The following is a 19,333-nucleotide window of genomic DNA, read 5'->3' on the forward strand; positions in this document are numbered from 1 at the left end:
CCACCCCATACTCTTACCCATCCCTAACCTCTAAATATACTCAAATGCATATATAATTTGTTGTGACTTAACTGTTGCCATTCCTTTTCCTCAGCTACATCTTCCCTACTGCTCAGCCAGGTTGAGTCCTGGAGTGCTTGGTGATGAATGAAATGCTGAATGATTTGTGATGTCATAGAAAGCATGGGTGCCTGACGATGTGCTGAGTGTCAGTTCGAGTGTGCAGGCAGAGCAGCAGGGAGGCTGCTCCTGGTGGGGCTATCTACTGTCTTCTACGTACTTACCTACTTAACTGGAACTTACCTTGTAACTAAGCTTAAATAACCCATCTATAGAATACATACACCTCGGCTAATGGACTTTGTATTACAACATAATTATATATATCTTTAGTTGGATTGGGGAAACCCCCAAAACTCCCATTTTTTAAATTACCTTTACCACCCCATACTCACCCCTCAACCCTAAAAAGACCCTAACAACCCTATACCCCTAATCACCACTAAACACTAAAACACCCTTACCACCCAATACCCTTACCCGCCCCAAACCCTAAAAGCACCTTTACCACTCTATACCCCTACCCACCACTAAACACTAAAAACACCTTTACCACCCAACACCCCTACCCACACCAGCCCCTAAATAAAGTATATATTACCTACTGGCGGTCGCCAGTAGGTATATATAGTTAGGATTTTTTCTCTATGGGTTTTTTGAAAATTCTATGTCTAATAACTTTGGCGTTTGTGGACGGAATTGGCTGAAATTTTCAGGAAAATGGCACATTTTGTTTCTGAGCAGCCCCTGAAAATTTTGGGGGGGTTCGTCAAGGGGGGGCCGAGAAAAAAGGGGGGTCCCAAAACGCGTTTTTCCCATGTTAATTTCCATAGGGCGGTTGGCCTCACTTTTAGCCCGAACGGCTGAATGGATTTGCACGAAACTTGGCAAAATTGTAGGGACTGGTAGCCCGATGTGCCTTTTGTAGGTCTCAATATATGTGCTGCAGTGGATTTTGAGAAATTAACGTTTAAAAAAAGATATATATCTGTAACAGCGGACTGGGCAGCGGCCCAGGACGCGGACTTTTCGCGCAACGGAGCTTTGTGAAGCGAAGCTGATTGGTTCTCCGGCGTCTGTCAACATTCCAAATAGTCCGTAGCGGCCGCCATCTTGTCTCTTGGTAGGATCGAGAGACAAGAGGAGGCGAAAGCGAAGGGGCAAATGACCATAAGGGGGAATAGTAGATCCTCGCTGACCCCCTAGGTTTGATGTGGAGGTTTTAAAAGGGCCCCGCGGGGCAAAAAAAAAAATAATAATAATAATCGAACGGCTGAATGGATTTGCACGAAACTTGGTAAAATATTAGGGACTGGTAGCCCGATGTGCCTTTGCTAGGTCTCAATATATGTGCTCCAGTGGATTTTGAGAAATTAACGTTCAAAAAAAGATATATATCTGTAACAGCGCTCCGCTTCGCGTACTTTTCGCGTTACGGAGCTTTGCGAAGCTGATTGGTTCTCCGGCGTCTGTCAACATTCCAAACAGTCCGTAGCGGCCGCCATCTTGTCTCTCGGTAGGATTGAGAGACAAGAGGAGGCCAAAGCGAAGGGGGAAATGACCATAAGGGGGCATAGTAGATCCTTCCTGACCTCTTAGGTTTGATGTACCATTTTGCCAAGTTTGGTGTAATTCCGTTCAGCCATTCAGGCTGTAGACGTATGTAAATGTCCTATGGAAAATTGCATGGGGAAAACACATTTGAAAGTGTTGAAATTTAGAACCAATTAAAATGTTACTTTGGTTTTGTATTTGTGTGTGATGAAAGTTAATTGGTTATGTATATATGTCAAATGAGAGGAAACCACAGCCATTTTGTGATACTACTGTCTGAGGTACATTTGTGAGGAATTTTTGGTGGTGAATTTCTGGTGTTTGATTTACACAGTACTAACACTTTTCCTACTTTTGAAAAGGTGAGTTGTTAATTTGTAAGGGGAACTATGTTGTACACTTGAAGATAATTTGAAAAATGTTTTCTGTTATTTATTTGCAGTCCTTCTGTTATACTAAATACTTGATAAAGTTAGTTTTATATTATGTATTACTAAAAACGATAAATGAAAGTGATTATTTTTTTCTGCAATTTACAGCAAGCAATTTCAAAATAAAATGGCTCACAATGAAGAGACCGTGGCAATTTCTTTTGAATTGTCCACTACATTGATTGAAATTGAGAGCACCAATAATGAAACATTGTCACAAGGAGGACATGACTTGTATGATTCCATTAGATTGATTGAAATGGACAGCACCAAGAATGAAATATTGTCACAAGGAGATGACTTGAATGATTCCACTACGTTGATTGAAATTGAGAGCAGCAATAATGAAATATTGTCACAAGGAGGAGATGACTTGTATGATTCCATTAGATTGATTGAAATGGACAGCACCAATAATGAAATATTGTCACAAGGAGGAGATGACTTGAATGATTCCACTACATTGATTGAAATTGAGAGCACCAATAATGAAATATTGTCACGAGGAGATGACTTGAATGATTCCACTACATTGATTGAAATTGACAGCACCAATAATGAAATATTGTCAGAAGGAGGAGATGACTTGAATGATTTTTTTGATCAATCTCTTGATGGCGAATTTATCGAGTGTTTGGAGACGATAGAGTTACAAGAATCATTATTGCAGACTTTTCATGAGGACATTGCTGATGAGGACATGTTACTAGTTCTTTCAAATTTAGAAAATTCTGAAGAATAAATTTATATTTAGAAATCAAAAATTGTTTGAGACATTATTCATTTTTATTTTTAATTTATGAGGTTGTAGCGAAGTGATTGTAGTATAAAATGAGACTTATAGTATAGAGTACAACATTTTTATGTTACATGGTAAGTTTACTCATATTTACTTCCCTTCTGCCACTATATTATCTCCAATGTGTATTTGACATCTCTTCTTCATCTCCGGCCTCCTTTCTCTCACTGTGTGTCTCCGATGCATCTTATCGGTGCTATTTTGTGTAATTACAGAAGAGAGTAAAATAAAATAGTTCGGAACGTGAAAAGGGGGAAAAGTAGAGTACTCCTCACCCCCTAGGCCTTTTTAGGCGGTCCCAAAAGGATCAGTTTCTGCTTTCCTGAGAGATTATGGTATGAGTTCCATATACCACAATAACTTGCATTACAACATGCAAGATATCTATCTCCTATTACCAACTTTTGGAGATATTCGCGCTAAGCGCGAATATCTCCAAAAAGTAACACCTGCCCTGAGCAGTTCTTAGCCATGTTATCCAATGGGAGGTGGATAACATGGCTAAGAGCATTAGCTCGGTAATGTATGAATATCGCTGAGTTTTTAGCGATATTCATGCATTGCGGCCGTTTATTATCGCATTTGTGATAAACCTTGATAATAGCAAGGTTTATCTTTGATAATTTCTGACGATGCTTAGCGGTAAAAAATTCGTTGGTAAGCATCGTTAGCGATAAATATCGCTTAACTTTGGTAATATGCCCCAACGTCTGTTAACGTTCGATTCGAAGGAAATGAGGAAGTGTTGAAAAACATTGTCTGCGCCATCTTGCCTTTTTTGAAATGCCACACTTTTGTCGTGCACGGCAGCCATTTTAGATGTCTTGACCAGACCCACTCTCTGCACGCTGTCGATTCGTAGCATGGCTCCTCACCCTCGCAAGCATCTTCCCCAGGCACTGGTCACCCCCGCTCTCTGTCTTATGCATGGGCAATAAACCTCCCCCCATCTGCGCTGCTCTTCCCTGAGAATCACACTCTGTGCCCGCCCGACACCTCCCTTTCGCCCTATTCACTACCGCACCCTCTGACACTCCTCTTCCTCTGTGTCCGATTGTCCAGGCTATCAGCTAGCCCTGCAGATGTAGTTTATGGCCTCAGCTGTAAAGAATCACCCCTCTTCAAAGGAGTTATAGTAGATCAAGGCCCACACCCGATGAGATCCGTCACACCACACGTGTTCCTACTATCTGAAAACTATCCTGTATTGTGATTGGGGAGGGGATCGAGCCTGAAGCGGAAGATTCCAGGAATGACTCTTTGTACATCAAAGTTTTTACAATTATGTCTCACATTAAAAATATATAGCACTCCAACAAAGTAGTAGGAATATAAAACTTTAATAACATATAAATATATACAACAAAACAAAAACAGTAAAAACATTTAAACAACGAAGAGACCGTGGCAATTTCTTTTGAATTATCCAATAGATTTATTGAAATTGACAGCACCAATAATGAAATATTCTTGTCAGTAGCGGTCTGTTGTGCGAATAGTTCCAAGGCAGCAGAACGCGCTGAAATCTAGATGGCACTAAAGTGATGTCTAGCAAGTTGCCGCCCAGCACATAACGGCGTGGGGCGCCGCAGGGGTGAGTGAGTCCAGTAGGCACCACAGCTATTCTTACCGGCATTGCAGAATTACTGCTGGGGACAATGCCTGTGCTGTAGCAGGGTCACAGCAGAAACAACAAGCATTTGCAATGCAATAGGTCTCGCATTTGCGAGAGTTTAAGCTATTGGCATTGTAAATGACAATGCCCTTTAGTTATGTTTTAAAAACCAACACGCAAATAAAAGGCATTGCCATTTACAATGCCAATAGCTCAAACTCTCACAACTGCGAGACCTATTGCATTGCAAATGATTGTTTTTTTTTAAAATCTCAAACGGATCAAAGGTTACTAAAAATGCAGCAACACCCGTTACCATGCAGTGGAAGGCTCTTTGCATAAGTCAACTGACTATTCCTGCATTTGGCTCTTAAACTGTTTATGATGAAGAAGCTATTTTGCCCAGACAGCTTTCACATGTGAAAGAGACAAAATAAGGCAGTAATACTATAGTCAGATGTGCCGCACGATTGGTCTTTTCTCGCCATGTAATTTAATCAATCCTGCCGCATAATTATCCCAGTCAATCACGTGGGAGGCTTGAGTCCATAAGTGCAGTGAGCTCCTAGGCAGTAAGAGGTTATGTTTGGAAATAGTGATGTTCTGGGGTCAAGCATACATACATAAGTCTTAGACAGATGAACACTCATGTTGTGGGATATACTGGTCGGCGCCAATGGCGCATGATGGACACTGCAATACAGAGGCTGCTAGGCGTGGGAAACCAGAGGTTATACCTGGAAGCAATCTTAAATAGTGCCTGATTAGAATAGTCTTCCAGAGGGACAACGACTACCACAATAAATGAACTGTTCCATAACAGTCAACTGGCTATTTAGAATTGTTCCGAGCAACGAGTGGTTGCAGCACTGTAAAAACAAGCACCCGCCAAAGCCAGAAACGACGACTCGCCACTGTCAACACGGCCCATCCTGTGGCTAGGATTAAAACAGCAAGGTGCTGAGGCCTCCCGGTCCCCTCCACGCCACACAGGGCATCCTAGTCTGGCATTAACCGGGTACCAGGTGGAAAGTCGGTGCCCCGATCTCTGGTGCTCCCCTGCTGGAACTCACCGAGGTGGGCCATGGATGCTGTGCAGGAGGGTGGCTATGTGGGGGAGAGCCTGGGTCTAAGAGCTGGACTGCAAGGGGTTCTTTCCTGGAGTAGACGTTAACCCATCGTGCGCCCATTGTCCCTTACAACTGTGTAAAAATAGAATGCAATGATGCTCATCCTGGTGCATAAAGTGTCCTTAGCAAGGACAGTAAAATGAATCACTTAAACTCCGGCATAAACTGAGCTGGATTAAAAAAGTGTGTGTAATGCCGTGCACAGCACAAAGCACGCAACTGGGCTATACAGGGTAAGCATTGCTAGTAGTAATAAAGACAGCAGCAATAGACCCTTAATAGACTATAATATGCTTCATTCAATAAAGTATAAAAAACTACAGTTACCAATACCCAATTACTTTATTTGATCAATGTAAAACAAATTGCGCTTTCAGTCATAGGTTTTCTAAACTACACTTTTCTGCAAGTGCCAGCGTTGCTTCATTTAGCTCCCCACGTCATGGACCAAAATACCTGTGCTTGGAAGGATAAATCTAACACACCGGGAAGGGGGCTTTGGTTATGATGAAACACAAGCCTTTGCACCAATATATTAGGTGAAGGAAACCTAACCAGGAGTATAAACCAACGAGCGAGGTCTGCTCAGGAACGGCGGCACTCGCACATCTGCTACCGGTGCCCGTTTTGAGGGGGAAGGGCAGAGCAGGTGGTCTCTCTGCTTGTGCAGAGGAGCACACCGCTAGTTCTAGTGAACAAGGGGTGAAGCAAAGCTCGACAAGACGTACCAATCCCCTTGTGTATAAAAACCAACGTTAACATTTGGATTGTAACTAGTGCTCATTTAAAGCGGTTAATTTCGAAGTAAAGAAACCAGCACACAAAAAAGTAAATCCATGACGTCGGGTGTATTTGTTTGTTACTTGCTGAATTGTGCCGTACAGTTGGTTATCAGATTATGAAATCGCCATCCCCAATCCATCAACGAAAACTTCCACCTGGGTGTCACCTAGAGCAGAAGCAAAGACTGAAAACAAACAATTGCAGGAGATGGTGACTGGTCATGCCTTTAAGGAGCAGCAGGACAGTCTAACAGCCGCACGGTTCTCAGAAGAAATGTTTTCAAATGAGTGCCCTTCGTTAGGCCGCATCTGAGATACACAAAAAAACAATATGTTTATTTCTGATGCAAATGAAGCATTGGCCTACCCGTTACATGCCAGCAGGACAAAAAACACCCTGCAACTCCAGCAAACAACTCGCTCAACTTTCACACGCCCATGTGCGAAGAGCTCAGCAGCCCTGATTCGTTTACTTATATTCGGGAATTCAGTGTTTGCTGTAAGACATTAAAAAATACGTCATAAGAAAGCAAGTAAAACAAAAAGGTCTCCATCCGGAACTGTAATTATTGTCATGTTTTGGTTAATCACTCTGCTGTAGCTAACATTCTTTAGCGTTATTTAAAGAACTGCTTTAATGGACACATATCTATAAGACAGTTAAAAGGCATTAAGGCCGAGAAATAAAGAATGCTAAAAAGGACACGTGACATCGTGTAAGCCCATGGGGCCGCTCTAAAGTCAGTGACTCCAATACATTTGAGATAATCCGAGGCATTAAATGACACCAGGACCCCAACGCCTCGGGCCATATAGATAAGGATGGCATGAAGCAACGCTTTGGTGGGTGACAGCCTGGAGGCGGAGTTCGTAGCAAAGCCCGCTCAGCAGGATGTCTGTCTGCAGCACGAGCTTTGCATATCATAAAGGCAATATCTGAACTAGACAAACGGCTGCACGCCTACAAAATAAACAAGCATTACCCTGCTGCCGTTGTCCTCGTGGTAGGCGCCCACGTGGGACGTGCTCGTGGTGCCTTGGCGGGGCTTGCTGGGCTTGCTTGTGTGCTTCCCAGAGAGACAGGAGATTGGGAACGCGAGCGCGCGACCGGCTCCGATCGCCTTCCTGAGCGTGCGCGTGCCATCTCCTGTCTCCTGGGAAGCAGACTCCGCAACTATAGTATCGCGCCTGCGCGATGCATATGGCTACGCCATATGCATCGCAGGCGCGAGACCTAAAAAGGATTCTGTTGAAGATGTTGTTGGTTTTCAATTTGAAAACAGTTCTGGTGTCAACTGCTATGCTAATGTAGTGGTTAATGTTTTGTTTTCTCTAGAAAATGTAAAAGAGGGGGAGGCAGTCCAAAGTTCCGTTAAAAGGGCAAAGGAAAGGAACGGTGGTTTGAACTATCAGTCAAAAAGGGGAGGGGGTGCAACAATTTTTCCTATCGGGTCACACTGTGCTTTTACCGGAAGTGAGGTCTGCAGGATTCTAGTAATTCAAAGTGAGGCTGGCGCCGACGTCCCGCGAATACAGTTTCGTCACTCCACGGGTGATCATGGCAGTCATTCCCCATCGGGGGTCGGAGACTCCCGCGGCTCCTCTAGAATCTTCAAGGTCGTGGAGGACTACGGTGGTGGAGTCAACCAGTGACCGGGCCATTTCTTTATGCTGGGCCCGCTCTTGCCAGGTCGACCGCCATTTTGAGAGTTCGGTAGCTACTGGCGATCGCGGGGTCAAATGAGCGGACGGGCTCCACCCTGCCGGGCGAGACGTTGCAGCATGGCCACAGTGGAAGAACTCTTTTCCGGGCGCCTGGAGCGCTGAGGGTGCAGCTGGGAAGCCTCCACTGGGGAGGCGGGAGAGGCCTGTTCGCACCGTCTCTCCCTCCCAGTGCACCACATGGCGTCTCGCTTGATATTTGTTATGGCCGGACCAGGCGATGAGGACGAGGGGGGGGGGGTCGGAGGCATGTGCAAGACATCCCCCCCCAGGGTTGTTGCAGCAATTATACAAGAAAGAAGAAGTGTCCCGTCCGTCTTCGGGCCGGGCTTCCGGTAGATGTCGGCCGGACGCCCCTGGCTCTGGCCCCATGAACGGGTTTCTTGGTTTATCGGCTGCAGCCGGATCCCGTCGGCCTCGGCCCCCGGACCGTTGGTGGCCGGACCGGAAGAGCATGTGGCGGGACTACCTGCAACTCTCAAGGGCCACCGCGGCCGGACTGGGAGAGAGAGGGGAGGGTCGAGGAGACATTCCCCCCCCCTGCAACTGTTCAGCGTTGTAAAGGCAATCCCCTGGCCGGGTCCCGCTGGTCTCGGCCTCTCCTCCGGCTACACCCTACGTTAGGATCTCCTGGCCGAGGCGTGGCAGCAGGACCTGCCTTATATGGGCTGCTCCCGGCTGGGCGTAGCCGGAACCCTGCTCCACCTTGGAAGTTTCCAGAGTGGGGGCGGATGTTCTACTGACTTGCATTTTCCCATGTCTATCGATTTTTTGGGCGTGGCAGGCGGTGGGACAGCGAGGGGTGATTTGGTTTCTCTTACTGTTTTTCTGGTCTCTCACCAATGGCATATTTTAACGTTTTCTTGTTTCTAGGACATTAACAGGTTTTATCATTACGTTATGTTATCGTTTCTTTGTTCGTTGTTTAATAAAAGTTCATGTTCATCAGTGGCCTACTGATTTTCGTTTTCCTATTCTTTTCTTTCCAGGTTGTTTCATGCTAAAGTTTCTGTTAACAGGATACAGTGATCACTTCGTTATTATTGCATATGTCCTTTTCACTAGGGGTGCTCTCTGGTCGGGCCAGATGACGTATGTCTAGTAAATGGTCCGGGTGAAACAGGTGCATCAATCAGTGGGGAGTAGATAGGCATGACAGATTACAACGGGGGAGAAAGGTCCGCATTACGTACCCTTTCACTACTTGCAAAGATTTTCCTACGTTTATTTGCAAACAGGGAATACCTCCAAAAAGAACTAATTCCCAAACAGTCAAAGTTCGGACAATCAATCAATCAATGAGGAATGAAATAGGTACGACGTGTTAAAGGCTTGCGTTACCTACCCTTCACTATCTGCAAAGGGAGAGAGAATATTCCTATTCTTCCTCGTTTGCAGGCAGAGAAGATCCTTAAGAGAACCAACTTCGAACAATTCAATGCTCGATTCAAACAATCAACAAGGGGTACTGTGAACACAAATGAACGCCGCTTATGTACATACGCATTGCTATTTTCAACAGGTTGTTCCTAATGTTTCTATTTTAGCGAGGTCAAAAAGAGATCCCATTAGTGGCCTACTGATTTTGCTCGATTCCTTTTGTTTTTTTACACGGTTTTTCGCTATCTGCAAAGACTAAACAGAGTATTGCGACTCTGTGCTTGTTTGTAAATAGAGAATGAACCAAAGAGAACAATCAATCAAATGGAGAGAGAAGCAGGCACGACGGATTACAAAGGGGGCAAAGGGCTGCGTTAACTACCCTTCACTATCTGCAAAGAGAGAGTACTCCTAATAGAAATGAGGGGTGGGGGGCAGCATTCAAAGCAGATCAGTGTGCATAAACACGAAAATGTTTTTACTTACCACGTACATGACATTCGACAGCTTATGATATTTGCTATTAAAAAACCATTGAAATTCACTGAAAAAACCATAGGTTATAGACCATATATAGTTAGGAATTAGCATTTACAAAACCTTGAAAATTCACTGAAAAAACCATAGGTTATAGACCATATATAGTTAGGAATTAGCATTTACAAAACCTTGAAAATTCACTGAAAAAACCATAGGTTAGAGACCATATATAGTTAGCTGGACATTTTATTGACATAAAACCAATGAAATTCCATATATAGTTAGTTGCACTAACTATATATCGCGCAACCGCAATCCACTGCTGATGATGTCACATATTACATCATTCATGACATGGTCAGTGACATCACTGATGACATCACTGATGACATCTCAAATGACATCACTGATGACATCACTGATGACATCTCATTTGACATCAATGACCACATCACTGATGATATCATTCATGTGACAATACAATGCATCTCCTCACATTTTAATATAACCTCTGTTTCACCCAGTGTTAAAAAGAGTATAATTTTTGAAACCATTGACACACCAATACTAGTTACTACATACGCACTCACTGATTGCTACGTCTACACACACCTTCACTCATTCACCCATACAATCATTCATACATACAATCACTCATCTTTACAACACTATCATATGCACTCATACACCTATACAGACACTCACAGTCTGCCACTCATCCATGGAGTTACTTACACACCTAGTCAGTCCTGTAAAGAATCAATGAGACTTCCATTTTCTTGTCTATACAGTTAAACATAGAGCACCTTACATTTTCAAACATGTACTAACACATACTTAGTTTCTTATACAATCATTGATACAAGTACAGATTGATCTGCACAGAGTCACACACCTCCCAGCTAGCCACACACACACTCAGTCTCCCATACAAATACTTGGGCAATCAATCAATAACCCATATAGTTACTCATATAGCTACTGATCAACACATGCAGCAGTTTACAGAACAACAGACATAATGATGCACAAATTAAGACAGTTTAGTCACTAACCCATGCACTCAGTGAGACACATTTAATCACTCACTCATACATTCAGTCATGCACCTACTAAATCCTTCGTCCAGACACTTATACATCCACTAATTCTTCAATATGTAAGACATATTTTAACTTTACAGACTTATACAGTCACTGGATGTAGTCATCAGTGATGTCATTTGAGATGTCATCAGTGATGTCATCAGTGATGTCATTTGAGATGTCATCAGTGATGTCATCAGTGATGTCACTGACCATGTCATGAATGATGTAATATGTGACATCATCAGCAGTGGATTGCGGGTGCGCGATATATAGTTAGTGCAACTAACTATATATGGAATTTCATTGGTTTTATGTCAATAAAATGTCCAGCTAACTATATATGGTCTCTAACCTATGGTTTTTTCAGTGAATTTTCAAGGTTTTGTAAATGCTAATTCCTAACTATATATGGCAAAATAGCGTTGGTACATACCACCACTGTTTTTTGTGGCCGCATAAGGGTTGAATACCCTTTTGCGACGGCAAAAACAGTCATACATCTGGCCCTTTGTCCCTTACACTGAAGTTGTTGATGATATATGATTCCATATATCTAGTTTAACACTTACCTTTTTATGTTTTTCCAAGGCTGTGATGATAATAACCTACCGGGAGCCGGAAAATCCTGAATACCGCGAGTTTCTGGAGGAGACGAAAGACTACGCTGAGAGATATTTTAACTACACCATCGAAGACAGCTTGGTGAGTGGAGTATTTATAAGTGTCGGGGAGAGATAATGAATGCATGTTTTTGAATAGGATGAGTCAATTATGCCTTACAAATACCGAATAGGACCCAATCTGGCCAGGCCTTCAAGGGATGAGTTGCCTGGCATGTTACTGACTTGTCCTCCTGGCCGTTCAGAGCCTTCTTAACTGATATGTGAATAGCTAGTGGGTTGACCTAGATACCCGGCCATATTTCCCAAGGGATTGTTTTGACCATGAGACTGTGTTAACACGCTCTCCTGTGGTGATCTGTCCAGCATGTGTGTCCTGTTCTTCTATGCCACCTTTGCTAGCCCAGCTCATTTCCATGACTGTGGCCCATTGATTGTACTTGTTGCATCCTGCTTGTTGCTGAAAGCAGTGGAAATGTATCGAGGGTTCAATCATTAGGTTCAATCTTGTGAACTTTCCATGTTCTAAGCTGACTTTTGAAATCTTGCCGTTTACCGGGAAAAGTTGCGGCTAAGGTGCCTAATAAACAAGCAGCTGACCCTTAGATCCGCATTCTGTGGTTTTTATTGAACTATCAACTGGCGACGAGAAAAGGAAGAATTGTGAAGCTGATTTGGTAGGATATCGGATGGTGAAGGAGGAGTTGGCCATCGATAGTGATGTAGTTGTGCGAGATACGAGACAGATTGAGATCTCTTTGGTGTAAACTTTTGGACCTCACACAAAGGACACCAGTGAATCATTAAGACCAAGTATAGAGTGCAGTGGGATGATTGGTGGCCAGGCATGGATTCCCAGATAGAGTCTTCATAGAATGTGTAGACTCATGTATGAGTGACAAATGAGAACTATCAGGTCACTTCCCTTGATAAACAGGAAACTACCCATCAGTCCATGGGAGCCCTTGGGCCTTGATATAAATTAACCTAAAGATAGCAAGCGTTCATCAATATGTATGTTGGTTTTAGTAGATATTCGTTCTAGCTGGTCTGAGGTGATGGAATATATCTCTTTACAATGCATGCTTTAGATCGAATGCCATTACAACGCGGTCGTTACAACGACTGCGTTGTTACAACGCGAACCATTACATCGCAAGTCGTTAAAACGACTTACTGTAGGGGGCACAATGGACTTATGAATAGTATAATTTACTATTCCTACTCCAGTTTGTGCAACAGCAGGGAAGGCCAACACCTTCTGCCCCCTACAGTAAGTCGTTGTAACGACTTGCGATGTAATGGTTTGCGTTGTAATGGCATGCGATCCTAAGTATATGATGGAAACGCTCTTTCCTGAGGTGAAGATACTGCCCAACATTAAAACCAGCCCTGTCACTGATATTGTGGATAAAGTATTTAGCAGGGAAGGCTTGCCTCCAGTTTTCTAACTGACAGTGGTCTACAATTGATTTCACGAAACATAGTAAGTAGAGTATTTAAAAGCGTTGAACACTTCACAGCAAATGTGCTGTGTACCATCCAGAGGGAAATGGCCTGGTCGAATGGCTAACCGGACAGTAAAAGAAACAATATAACTGTCCAAATCCACACGCAAGATGTGGAGGGAGGACGTATGCAAGTGGTTGGTGGCGGAGAGTATGGCGCCTCATGCCACTACAGGCAAAATCTCTGGTGAAAAGTTGAGAGGGAAAAAAGCGAATTCTTTATTGTCTCCAGATTGTGTGAAGGCTGAAATAGAAAAGTGTGTTTGGTGTGACACCAGCAAGATGACATGTAATGAGAAGTTGAAAAATGTCTTGAAGTGGGAAACATTCTGGTAGTGAAATGGCCTGCTCCAAAAGGAGGTTTAAAATATTTTATGCCCTTGCGGGTAGTCTAGATGTTTAGAAATGCTGTCAAAATTGTGGATGGGTGTATCTAGAGCATGAACCAGGTATCGCTGGTTAAGTGAAACATACCTCTATGCTTAATTCATATGTATCTTTATCTACACATGCATGTTTTCGGGTAGAATCCTGTCAAAGATTCCATCACTAGGCGTTCTTGTGTGTGTTCCATGTTCCAGGCAGTGGCGGCATGCACAGGTAAACGCTGTGGGGTGGTGAAGCGAAGTGGGGACGCGGAAGGGTGTGGTGGGAGTGGAGTTCGACATAAGATGGGAATGTGGAAAGTAAATAAATAAAAACACTTACCTTGCGCTCGCTGCATCGCCGACTCGTTACCTGTGCAAGCCGCCACTGGTTCTATGCTGACTTTTAGATTCACCTAGTTTAACTAGAAAGGCAGTGGATGGGGTGCCTAATCAGGGCTTTAAGTGGGATGAAAAAACTGGGGGTCTCTCAAAAGGGCGTGGCCAATGTAATTAGGGCATGGCTTAAAATCACGTAAACTAAAAATCTGTACTTAGCATAGTGTACCGCCAGTGTTGTATTTTGCTGTTTCTGTCTTTGCATCCAGATATATGATACAAGAAGTAATATCATACCTACAAGAAGTCAGGCCTATTGGCTTTGCCAATGGTTGTTAGTTGAATTAGATAAATAAGCAGTAACTATGGCTTGTATATAATATTGAAGAAGCTTCCACTTAGCCCCTTCCCTGCGGGGGTAATTCCCCCATGGTGCGGGGGGGTGAACGCAGCGGCGATGTGCTCGTGATGAGACTAGCTCGTCATGAGACACAGTAGAGCTGTGCTCATGACGAGCTGGTCTTGTCACGACTCCGCCCACTGATTAATTAGCCCATACAGGCGGGGAATCAATTGCGCGTGGGCGGCGCAGAGCCGTTATGACGAGACCAGCTCGTCATGAGCACAGCTCCACTGTGATTCATGATGAGCTGGTCTCGTCATGAGTACGAAAAGGAATTAAAGCGCTGGTGACACCACAGCGATGTTGCTGCTCCTGAGTTTCAAAAAGAGAAGGGAACTCCAGAGAGAAAATTGCTCTCTGTAAAGGATTTCCCATCCCCTACAACGCTCACTGGCATGACGTCATACCGTAACTTCTCCACTAGTAAGAAGTAGGCAGTGTTAGCACACGAAAAAAACACTACGGTAGGGGGGGACCTAAGGGGAGTTTAAAGACCAAGCTCTGAGTACAATCCCCAAGAACCTATAAACAACAAAAGTATCAGAGGGTCTCAAAAAAAGTGCCCAAAAATAACAACAGGTCAACCACAACCATGAAACCACAGTGATACGCCACAGAAGTTCTCAGCAGAGTGCGAGAAATACCCATCAGTCACCATACGGATCCGCCCTTCATCATTTGGGATTTTATCCGTACCACCCGTCTGAGAAAATCGGTGCCACACACAAAGGTCAACCCGGTGGTAAGGGGGTTCCTAAGTGGATGGTGGCAATGACAGTGAGGTATGCCACTCGATGTTAATGAGCAGCCAAAAACATGGGACTGGGGTGTGCAGTGTTGAAAAAGGTGAAAGGGTGAAAAAACCAAAGAAGGAGTGCGTTAAAATTGGTTTGAAAAGAGGGCACTTAACAAAAGTTTATTCGGTGTGTGCCTGACATACCAACGTTAAAAATCAATGTGACCCAAGGCTGTCTAATTATGTAGACGACCTGAGGTGAAAAATGGTCAACTAGTTTCTGCAAATAAGGGACTCTTGTGTCTTTGCATTCATCAGGACCAACAATGAAATTAAACTACTGCACCAAGTGAAATACATAAAGTGAAGGGAAGCACCGGGAAAACAGAAAAGTGAACATTGTCACCTGAAAGCTCCGGGTGCCCTTACAGTCTGGGTTAATCCCTCGATCTGTAAGGTGGACTGGCCTCACCCCACCTGGCAGCGGCTCAGGGGAAGATGAAGCACCGCTCTATCCGTCGGTACTCCGGGGCCGGCGTCCTGGCCGTCTGGAGGCCACCTCTCCAGACGGCCAGGACGCCGGCCCCGGAGTACCGACGGATAGAGCGGTGCTTCAGGGGTTAACCCAGACTGTAAGGGCACCCGGAGCTTTCAGGTGACAATGTTCACTTTTCTGTTTTCCCGGTGCTTCCCTTCACTTTATGTATTTCACTTGGTGCAGTAGTTTAATTTCATTGTTGGTCCTGATGAATGCAAAGACACAAGAGTCCCTTATTTGCAGAAACTAGTTGACCATTTTTCACCTCAGGTCGTCTACATAATTAGACAGCCTTGGGTCACATTGATTTTTAACGTTGGTATGTCAGGCACACACCGAATAAACTTTTGTTAAGTGCCTTTTTTCAAACCAATTTTAACGCACTCCTTCTTTGGTTTTTTCACCCTTTCACCTTTTTCAACACTGCACACCCCAGTCCCATGTTTTTGGCCGCTCATTAACATCGAATGGCATACCTCACTGTCATTGCCACCATCCACTTAGGAACCCCCTTACCACCGGGTTGACCTTTGTGTGTGGCACCGATTTTCTCAGACGGGTGGTACGGATAAAATCCCAAATGATGAAGGGCGGATCCGTATGGTGACTGATGGGTATTTCTCGCACTCTGCTGAGAACTTCTGTGGCGTATCACTGTGGTTTCATGGTTGTGGTTGACCTGTTGTTATTTTTGGGCACTTTTTTTGAGACCCTCTGATACTTTTGTTGTTTATAGTGTTAGCACACGCACATCGATGTGCCTGCGGTCTGAAAAAAATGGACACAAAACAGAGCCCGATAGAGACCCGTTTTGAGGCCTAAAAAACAGCCGTTGCTCAGCACCGGTGAGACCCGGCTCACTTAAAGCCCTGTGCCTAATACAGAAGTAGCTAAACCTTACGTCTGCAAGCTGTGGATTTCCTCAGCCTTTCAAAGTATCTGATAGCTGGTGAAGCAGTGGCGTAGCTAGGGGATGGGGGGTGTCCGAACTGTTTTGGGGTTGCTGGAGGTGAGAAAGTTCTGTCTGTCGACTACCACCGCCCCCCCATTGCCCGAGAACATGTGGTCCATCGGCTGCCAGAATAATAAGTCGTCTGTCTGACGTCCCCCACGCTGTGGAGCACACATAGGGTTCGCCCCGGGTGGCAGTAGGTGGCATTAGGTCCAGCTACGCCAATGTGGTGAAGTCTGTTTAAACTTCTCTCCGGCTCGGGCCCTGCAAATTGCCTTGACTGGTAGAATAAGTGGCTACCTCTGTTGGCATGAGGGTGGCTGCCCTGCATAAGAGCCGGCAATAATGCCACTAGACCTGGAAGTACACAATCATCTCTGTGAAAACAGGAGCCCAGGCCTGCTTAACATAGTTGATGAGTTAATATGTCTGCCAAATAATCTCTCAGTTTTGCTAATAATAACTTTGGTTGGCGACAGCAGTTGCGATCAGTGCTTAATTTGTTAGGCCATCACTCACTACCTCCAGGCCATCACTCACTACCTCTGAAGTGCGGGAGGGGGCTTGCAAGTCGTCACCAACAACAATTAGGGAGGCAGTAACCAAGGAAATTTCTAAGGGCCAATCTGACCACGGCGGCGCACCGCTGGGTCGGGAAATGCCTACTGCTACTGTTATCCATAGGGGAAATCCTAAAGTACCCAATGAGATACCATTGGTCGAAGGCCAGCAGACAACCAATGTCTCTGTACGTGTGGTACAGACGGGAATTAATGGGATTATTTCGGGGGTGGCACCAGAGGCCCTTTTACCATCTACATTGCAGTTAGTTACCCCAGCAACTTCTGGTAATAATCGATCGTGTGACGACACAGACCCCCCTACTCCCTGGTTGTCTCAGGTAATTGGTTCTAGCCACCCTGACGATGCATCTAGGCATTGTGGGAACCTCAAGATTCTATCCTGGAACCTGGCAGGCATCAAGGCTAAATTATCTTTCCCCGAATGGGGTGTGTTTGTCGATCAATATGATGTCTGCCTGTTCCAGGAGACATGGGCGAGAGAGGATTTTGCATGGGTGGGCTTTGCCATCTTTAATGTTCCCGCCAGTACAGGGGGGAGAGGAACGCCGTCGGGTGGATTATCACTGTGGGTGGCAACTCATGTGGGCTGTAACGCCACCCTCTTGAATACCTGCTCTCCAGATATCCAAGCTGTAGTCCTTACCTTTCCTTCTAATTTGATGAAGCTTGCTATTATCAATATCTACTCCCGCCCTGTATCATTCGCCCAGGAATCTAAAACTCTGGAGGAACTTAACCTCCTCATCCCAAGGGTGCCACCGAGCTCGGTCCTGATAGTTGGTGGAGACTTAAACTGCCACTTTGAGCCACTGATTAGTTCAGTAGAACCTACAACTAACGAGGAGGACTTACAGTGGGCCATACTCGACCCCCAAACGTACCCCCCCAAAGCTTTGTCGCCACTGGTCCTACAAATCAACGCCATTACACTAACCCACTCGTTGAGGGCTTGCAATGGGCGCACTCCTTCAGATAGACCGAGCAGGCCGACATTTAATAGAACTGGCCAGGCCTCCCTTATAGATTATATTCTGGTTGAGTGCAGGTCCGGGTGAAGGACTTTGCGGTCATTGTACGAACGGACAGTGATCATAACGCCCTGTCCTTATTCTTTGGGGTTCCAGACTCAGGAATAGCATCCCCTATTGGGACCTCAGTAGACAAAAGACTTACTCTGTCTAACAACAGAAGGAGGATAAAATGGGGGGGCAGTGAAACAGTCCCCGGAGAAATTATCAGAACTTTATCGAATGATTATTCCCACCCTTCAGGAATTATCCTCGCTTGATGTTGATGGGAATAATTCTTCCCACCAACACTCTGCTGTATCACTTCATAATCAGCTTGTCGTTGCCCTAGCTAATATATTAAATCCGATCAGCCGAACCAGGAGAACTAATGGTCGACTTTACTTGGTATGATGATAAATGTCGCAAAGCAAAAACGGCATTGCTGGAGGCTATTAAAGGGGAAGAAAAATCATTGGTAAAAAGTAGACGGGCTGACTATAAGGAAGCTGTCCTAAGCTCAAAATTAGCCTGGGAGGAAAATAAATGGCAAAATATCACATCTGCCCTATTGACTAGAGATATGAAAACATTTTGGCCATTAATTAGGACAGGGTCCAAGGAAGGCACCACCGCTTGTGAACCTAATCTTCCCGCTGAAGTATGGATTGCGCATTTTTCGACCCTGTACGCAAAGGATTCTGAAAGGGACCCTAGGGGTACGCACCCCCTGGACAACGCAAGTGCAGGAGTCCAATTGTCTGCGTTGAGAACAGAGACAAATGTTAGTCTCAATAGGATCACCATTCGAGAGGTCATCTCTGTGATAGAAAGACTCCCTGCTGGAAAAGCACCGGGGTGGGACAAACGTCCCGGCGACATGTTCCGGGACGAACCCTCAATCTGGGGCCCTGTTAGACCTGACACCTTTTGGCGTGGTTCTTCCCCCATCTTTTTGCCTCTGACTCATGTGTTTTGATGCTGTGCTGGTTTTCGTTTTTGCTGATTTAGATGCTTTGGACACTCTGCCACTGCTGATCAGTGCCAGAGTGTAAGTGCTCCCTCTGTAAATTGTGATATTGATTGGCATATTTGTATCACCACGAAGTCCCTAGTAAAGTGCACTATGTGTGCCAGGGCTGGTGATGACAAATGCTACTAGTGGGCCTGCAGCGCAGATTGCGCCACCCACATGAATAGCTTTAAAATGGACTCAGGCCTGCCAGCGCAGGGCCTGTGT

General features: G+C 44.9%; 1 protein-coding gene across 1 annotated transcript in view; it reads left to right on the forward strand.

The window, feature by feature from the left end:
* Nucleotides 1-19,333, forward strand: part of NPR1 (natriuretic peptide receptor 1) — an 845,985-nt gene that overhangs the window by 239,186 nt on the left and 587,466 nt on the right. The window contains exon 3 of the mRNA XM_078671023.1: nucleotides 11,630-11,743. Within this exon, the coding sequence (XP_078527149.1) occupies nucleotides 11,630-11,743 (114 nt within the window). The remainder of the gene's footprint in view (nucleotides 1-11,629; nucleotides 11,744-19,333) is intronic.

This window comes from Lissotriton helveticus, chromosome 12 (assembly GCF_964261635.1).
Source record: "Lissotriton helveticus chromosome 12, aLisHel1.1, whole genome shotgun sequence".
In the NCBI taxonomy this organism is placed as follows: domain Eukaryota; kingdom Metazoa; phylum Chordata; class Amphibia; order Caudata; family Salamandridae; genus Lissotriton; species Lissotriton helveticus.